The sequence below is a fragment of the Scophthalmus maximus genome, chromosome 7 (assembly GCF_022379125.1).
Source record: "Scophthalmus maximus strain ysfricsl-2021 chromosome 7, ASM2237912v1, whole genome shotgun sequence".
Lineage (NCBI taxonomy): Eukaryota > Metazoa > Chordata > Actinopteri > Pleuronectiformes > Scophthalmidae > Scophthalmus > Scophthalmus maximus.
Window position 1 is genome coordinate 24,145,229 of NC_061521.1, and position 7,272 is coordinate 24,152,500.

At 52.2% G+C, this 7,272-nt stretch overlaps 1 protein-coding gene across 2 annotated transcripts in view; it reads right to left on the minus strand.

The window, feature by feature from the left end:
* Positions 1–1,366: 1,366 nt before the first annotated feature.
* The window catches only part of zcchc14 (zinc finger, CCHC domain containing 14), a 21,152-nt gene continuing 15,246 nt past the window's right edge, over positions 1,367–7,272 (minus strand). The window contains exons 7-13 of one of the 2 annotated variants that reach the window (XM_047333544.1): positions 6,969–7,005; positions 6,432–6,888; positions 6,139–6,227; positions 4,815–4,909; positions 4,568–4,720; positions 3,082–4,305; positions 1,367–2,955 (exon numbers count right to left, since the gene is read on the minus strand). In XM_047333544.1, the coding sequence (XP_047189500.1) occupies positions 2,900–2,955; positions 3,082–4,305; positions 4,568–4,720; positions 4,815–4,909; positions 6,139–6,227; positions 6,432–6,888; positions 6,969–7,005 (2,111 nt within the window). In that variant the 3' untranslated portion in view covers positions 1,367–2,899. Of the gene's footprint in view, positions 2,956–3,081; positions 4,306–4,567; positions 4,721–4,814; positions 4,913–6,138; positions 6,228–6,431; positions 6,889–6,968; positions 7,006–7,272 lie in introns of both variants that reach the window. The other variant, XM_047333543.1, reaches the window with a different exon arrangement.

Below are 7,272 nucleotides of genomic sequence, written 5' to 3' on the forward strand. Positions count from 1 at the left end.
AACTTCTTGCGTAATCCTGCCAGCAGTCAAACCAATCATGTTACATCCTTGGCGGCGGTAATGAAAAGTCATAGTTTTGCAGCTGCAAATTGTTAGTGCTTAAAACTATAAAAACTTTTTTGAAGAGCTGGAAACGGACCATCACATGTTGCTCAATGTGACATCTTTAAATGTCCAATCAGCTCCCTGGACCGCAAACTTCATCATTTTACTACTATTTGTCCTATTTGAGGCCAGAAAACGTTCCTCAAGCAGTTGATTAATTGATCAATTAACAAGTCATATCGGCCCAAAACCTGGAGTTGAATATTGGGCCCATTTTGAAATAAAATGTGTCCATTATGGCATAATTAGTTTTTGTGTTGCAGAGGGCCAAAGTATCTCTGCGCTCTCAACAGGTGATGCTACGTAGTGACATCACAACGAGCATCCAATCACGGTCAGAGTCACTGATACTGGAACCAGTGCAGACGACGTGTGTCCATCAGTGACATGTTGATGGACTCAGGAAATGAGTCTTGTCTTCCGTAGCAAAAAGAAAAAAAAGATAGAAGAAATTCTTGATATAAAACCACGCCGACGATGTGACGAAAGGCAGAAACAGGAAATATTTTTTTATTACTCAAACAGATCGTTTTTCCCCTCTCAGAGTTGTAAAACACACGAGAATCGGTACAAAAATCTGTCCCACAAAAATGAACCGGATGATTATTATAAACTGTGTTCAAACATTTGCACAAAATATTCCAGAAACACGCTTTCTTTCTTTCTTTTCTTTTCTTTTACTAAAGATGAAGCAACACGTCACCGGGCTCTAATGCCAGAGGAAGAAACACGACAACAAACGAGAAGGTAAACCAACAGTAAGTGGAACTATTGGTAACAAGAAAGGCCTTCTTTGGTTTGATCTATAAAAAGGGACCATATTAAAGTTCAGGTTCAGTTTCCTCTTTTTCTCTTTGGAACTGCTGAAAAATTGTTTTGTTGCACTGTTGAAATTGAAATGAACCAAAATCTTCTTTTATAAAAAAAAAAAAGACAGAGCACAACAACATGTTATATTGAAATACAAAAGCACGTGGTTGCTATATATATATATATACTGAATGTTCACTATTTCCCTATTTTAAATAAACGCCCCGTGTCCCTGTGCTGTTGCCCTCCGGGGGAACAGATAGGGTTTCCTCTGAAGGACCAGCTGTCCTCGTGTCTGTGTAAAAACTCTGGGTCCTGCCCAGCAACTCGCCCACAGGCCCGACACTCGGGCGCGCCGTGAGAATCCGACTCAAACATCATTATTATTCATGTATTTGGCTTTAATCTGACACTAAGACGTGTGCACGTCCATTACAAACCCCCCCCCCCCCCCCCCCCCCCCCCCCAAAAAAAAAAGAGGCGGCAGAAGTTCAGCTCAGCTCAACGTCGCAAAAAAAAAAACCCAACTGATTGTCTGAAAGAAAGATTGTAGAAATGTTCATCCGCCTCGAACGAGACACGGAAGAAAAACACAAACTAAACACTGATGCCCGACTCGTCGCGTCAAACCTCCCACTGAGAGTCTTTCTGTAAATCGACCCCCAGAGAAGTTTCCCGTCGCCCGTTCTGATGATCCTCAACCATCCCCGCCACGCTTGTTGATCATTGGTAAAGACGTTACGATGAAAAATAACAACAAGGTGAAGCGGCGGCACAGAGAGGACGCCGAGCATCGAACTCCCGTGGTCCCGTTGGGAACACTGAAGTCGGACACGGTGGACTTTGGGGGGGCAACGGCGTTCACCTTTGACCCCGGTGCGACGTCTGGCCAGTCGAGACTTTGAGGCAGGGAACCTCACGTCCTTCTCAAAGTCCTCTGCACCAGGCTGCAGTCGGCTCTGGGTGGCGTCTCAATGCAAACAAACTAAGGACAAAGAAAAAGAAAAAGGTTGTGTGTGGATCCTTGAGGTGAGACAAACAAACACGACGGAGAAAGAGAATTGCACGCGACCCAGCTGCGAACCCTCGGCCCCAAAACACTGAGCAGTTAAAGTTGGTCGCTCTCCTTTTAAAACTCGATCTTTGAGGAGGAACGAAGAGCAGATGGACGTTATTGTCCCACAGTGAGACAAGCTGCACAATTATTGGCTGCATCTAAAAAAAAATTTAAAAAACCCTTTTGCTTGTTTGTGTAAATTTAAAGGGGCGGTGGCATGTTTGAATGCATCCCTCCATCGTGCACAGGGAATCCTTCCCTGTTGGTATAAAACAAGTAGGTGTGTTGCCTTCTTGTTTACTAGCTGCAAACAACCCTGAACATTTTTTTTGAAATACACTATATATAATAAGTGTGTGGTTCGGATTTGTTACGCAGCCCTTGCGGGCGGATTCTCTCCTTCCATAACCAGATCACGGGATTTACAGAGTTCAACAAAGTTCTTCAGCGGCAGATTCAGTCAAAGGTGAAACATTGGGACATTCCAAGGTGTCCCGCCCCCGTCGCTCTGTGTTTTTATGGTTTATGAAGAGGTTGAAAATGTGCGGTGGTGAGAAACGCTCCGTCGTTTTAGCTGCGAGACTCCGATGGCGACGCGGCTGATTGTCTGTTAACAGAGTTTCCTCCGGGTTCAGTCTCCGAACTGGAAGCGGTGGCAGAGAGGGTAAATCCCACCTCCCACCTCGGGACTCGGGTTCGTATCCGAGGAGGGATGAGACGCAATCCGACGGCAGAGGTTCCGTCCTCGTCTCGTCTCGTCCCTCTTTTATCCGCTGCGGGAGAATTCAAAAAGGGCAAAAAGACGTCGCCGCCGTCAGTCGGCAGCCTGCGGTCGCTGAGCGCCTCAGGCGGGAACAATGAGGTACGGTTGTGAACAGTGTGTCGGGAACCGGGACGGGTCCTGGTCCGACCCGTGTTTCCTGCTGGTCAGTCCCCCGAGTCCTTGCTGTCAGAGGGAGGAGTGTACTTCAGCCGGAACGTCCCTGTGACACACGACAGAGGAAACCGCTGTTGTTTGCACTGGAAGCTTGAGGTCACAGGTCATGAGGTCAAAATAAATGATGAATATGGTGGATGAATGAAAACGATGCGGTGACTCCATCACTCACCCTGCTGAGCCGAGTCCATGGGCGGCTGCTTGCAGTCCTCTGCTCGGTGGCCATTGGCGCCGCAGTTGTAGCAGGACAGGCCGCCCGCCGCCCGCTTCTGCCCTCCGTTTCCCATGAAGCCGTGGGGCTGGTAGAAGCCGAGGCCCTGCTGCTGGTCGTGTGGCGCAGGGCCGTGGCGGTAGAGCGGCGGCGGCATCATCATCGGGAAGGAGAAGGGCGAGGATCCGGTGCCGCCGGCGGCGCCGGGCGAGGCCAACAGGGGGCTGAGGTGGAGCAGGGGGCCCAGGGTGAAGAGGGAGGGGCCGGCGGAGAACGGCTGCAGGTAGCCGGCCGCGGCGTATCCGGACAACGCTCCGTAGGCGCCGCAGTTCCCCCGGCAACCGCAGGAGCTGCACACGCACGCGGAGGGCGCGTGACCTGAGCCGTGGTCCAGCGAGGAGCCGGACGACGGGGACGTGGAGGGGCTGGAGGTCGGCTGCGGAGGGTAGTACGCGTTGCCGGGCACCGCGGCCACGGGAACACTGCTGCCGGTTGCCATGGAAACAAAGCCACCGCCGCAGCTCCCGGATTTCGTGGAGGGAGACGGGGAGGAGAAAGAGGAGGAGGAGGAGAAAGAGGAGAAGGAGGAGGAGGAGGAGGAAGTAGGAGGATAAGAGTAGTATCCAGAGGGAGAGGGGGATGAAGAGGACGAGAGGTGGAAGTGGAGCGGGGGGTGGGACACGTGGTGGAGGCTGTTGGAGGTGGAGGTCAGAGCAGAACTGGTTTCCACCAGCGGACCCACGGCGCCCGCCGCCGGGCCCCGGCACGCCGCCGAGTCCTGGAGCGCGGAGGGGAACAGGTTCTCCAGCCTCGCCCCCATCCCCACGCCGAGCGCCGGGCCGAAGCCCAGCGGCTTAGTCCTGTCGTCCGCGCACAGCGGAGGGGGGCGGGGCTTTCGCGGCGACGTCATCAGGATCCGCGCCGGGTTGCTCGAGGCGGGCGACAGTAACGCCTGGGGGAAGCTGGCCTGCGGGTGGTGGAAGGGAGACGGTGGGAGGCCGAAGGGCAGGTGAGAGGAGCAGGAGGGAGGGAGAGAGGGAGGAGGAGGGGGGGGCGTGTCGGTCTGGACGGGCAGGACCTGGGCCGTGGGACGGCCGGAGCCCGAGGGGCAGCCGGAGTTCAGGATGAAGAGGCAGGACCGGTCCTTGTCCGGAGGCCCGCCGGCGGCGTCTGGACCCGACACGCCTGCAACACAGACACAGAGTATTCATACGTGTATTCATATTCAATACCAAGGTTTAGAGAAGATAATTCTATAGATGATTAAGAAAAATATTGTTTTTCAAAAAAGTCATGTTAATACCTGCTCGTGTAAAAGTAATTGCTTTAAAGTCTGAGACAATGAAGCATTATGGGTAAACACAAACGCCTATTTCAAGCTTCCTTGCAAACATTTCTTTTTAGGTTTATCACTATAATAATCCGACAGTCCCGTCAGGGAACTCACGCCTGTGGACGTCTCTGCTCCGGTCGAAGGCGGAGTCGCAGCACAGCGGCGTCCGAGGGGAGCAGGACGAGCTGGAGTAGCCCGACGACGAGCTGCTGTCCGCGGAGACGGGGTGATGGTGCGGCGCCGCCTCCGACTCCACGCTCCGCTCCGCTGTGACGGAGACAATTTTCACAATCATATGAATCCGTTCTTTCATAAAGGGAGACGACCACAGTCTCACACAGCTGGAGGAGATGAGGGATACCTGCGGTGGAGCTGGAGTGTGTCGAGGGTCCCATGTGACTGGAGGGCGTTACCCTGGCGATGCCGCCGCAGGACCGCTTCTCCATCTTCATCTCTCTGCTGAGCACAGACAAAGAAAAGGGAATTAGTCGGCACAGGACTGTAAATTAGTAAAAGAGATTTTGATGCTTGTTGTGATTCATATATTTGTAGAAAAAATATTTGAAATCATTAATATTTCTGATAACTTTCTCTTCTGTCGGCATTTAACAGTTTTCAGAGAACGTCCTCTAACGGCCACCAGGGGGAGACACTGTCCACTCAACAAGTTCTTCTGGCATGGAAAATACCACTGGAGGAACTTTTCCATTTTCTGTCTCACACACACACACACACACACACACACACACACACACACACACACACACACACACACACATTTAATCAAATGTCTTCTTTTGGGAACCTGTTGATACCGGGGATGGAAACATGATCAAGAGATAATGCGAGGAATCCAGGTGTGTGTGTGTGTGTATGTGTATGTGTGAGAGTGTGTGTGTGTGTGTGTGTGTGTGTGTGTGTGTGTGTGTGTGTGTGTGTGTGATTAGGAGAGATGGAGCGTGAAGACGTTCGTTTGCACGTCTGTGTTTTTGTGTTCTCGCACGTGCTTCTGTCCAGTTATCTCCTCCTAAGTACGTTCTTATCTCTCCGGCTCTCCTACGACTGGTTAACCATTGACACCCGGTCGAACCGTTACCGCTCCACATTCGCTGTGGAAACCGGCAGCTGATCAGTTTGTCTGTTAATCGTTAATGGGACGAAAGCATCGGCGAACTTTACCATTACTGACACACACACACACACGCACACACACACACACACACACACACACACACACACACACACACACACACACACACACTACTTAAACATCTACTCTGCAATCACACAAACCATTATTATTATTGTTTATGCGAGCGGAGAGCATCTGTAAGTTTATCTGCTCGTCAAGATCCGAGAGTGTTTGTGAGCGTGCGACGATCTCAGGTCAAAGTCTGCTCTGATGGAGGTTTTTTCCAGATGTTCTGGAGGATTCAAAGAAGGATTCAGAGAGGATCGTATGTTGATCCAGCGTCCTGGAGGACGTGCGTCAAGGGGAATACAAGGAAAGCCAAACCTCGTACTGCACTTATGAATCTGTCCCTGCCGCAGAAATATTAACAGAGATTAATTAGCTGATTAATCAGGATTTGTCCTCGAAGGCTCATTAGGAACGACTTGAGTTCACCGCACATAAAACCACCTGTCGAAACCAGACTGAGATGATCTTTGTACTGTACACTGACTTCTGCAGCTCCAGCTGCGTCTTGAGCTTCTTCTTCGCTCCCTGGGTCAAGTCGTACTTGTTCAGGTCCTCGTCTGTCAGCGCCAGAAACTGAGGGTCACACACGAAGAAAAACACAATCAGAAGGCGTGGAAACGGAAGAAATGTACAAGTCCGTTCAACACAAACGAGAACATCCAGGGTAAACTTTCCATGCGGCAGGTGGGAATTCAGATTTACAGGAGGACTGAGGAGACTCGATGTGTTCGAACAAGACAAATAGGAGTCTCTCGGAACCGCGTGACGCCGACCCACCTCCTCCATGGTGAGCTGTTTGAACACCGGGTAGTACTTGTGCAGCCGCAGCTTGCGCAGCCAGTCCAGGATGCCGTTCTGCTCCGGAGCGCCGGGCTGAGACTGGGGCGGCGGCGGCGGCGGCTGGGCGAGGGACGGGGCACGGGACAGGGAGAACGAGAGGGACGGGGAATGGGGCAGCTGGAGGGACTGGGGCTGACCGCCGGCCTGCGGGTGAAGGTGGTGCTGGCCGTACGACGAGTGCGCGTGTTGGGGATGGGGCTGGGAGGAGCCGTCGCCTCCACCTCCGCCCGCCATGGAGCCCGGGCTGGGCAGGGACGGCCCGGCGGCGGCGAGGGGGTGGGAGGAGAGCTGGGGAGGGGGGACGGAGGAGGAGAGGTGAGGTGCGGCGGCGCGGGTCACCACGGAGCTGTGGGTGCTGACGACGGGCTGGACGCTGGCCACCCTGTACACGGCCCTGAGGGAGGAGAGGGGCGATCAGAGAGGGAGATGACGACGACGCCAGTTTGATGATCAGGCGGATGTCAAGAAGCTCACCTGTTGGCTCCTCTGTACTGAACCATACAGCCCAGATCTGTGAGGGGAACAAATCGAACTTCGTCACTTTCATTATCGCCATCGTCACCTGAACAGCTGCCGAGGGAGTGAAAGCGTCACTCCTCTTATTTTTGTCCCGTCGTTTAACGTACGGGAACAGAATAAATGGAAGAAAAAAAAAAAAACCCTGACAAATGAGAGACACAACAAATGGAAGATTCAAGATTCAAGAACTTTATTGTCAATTACGAAAAAAGAGTCATCGTCAAATCTACAACGCTCTCAATGGTCTTGTCCCCTCATT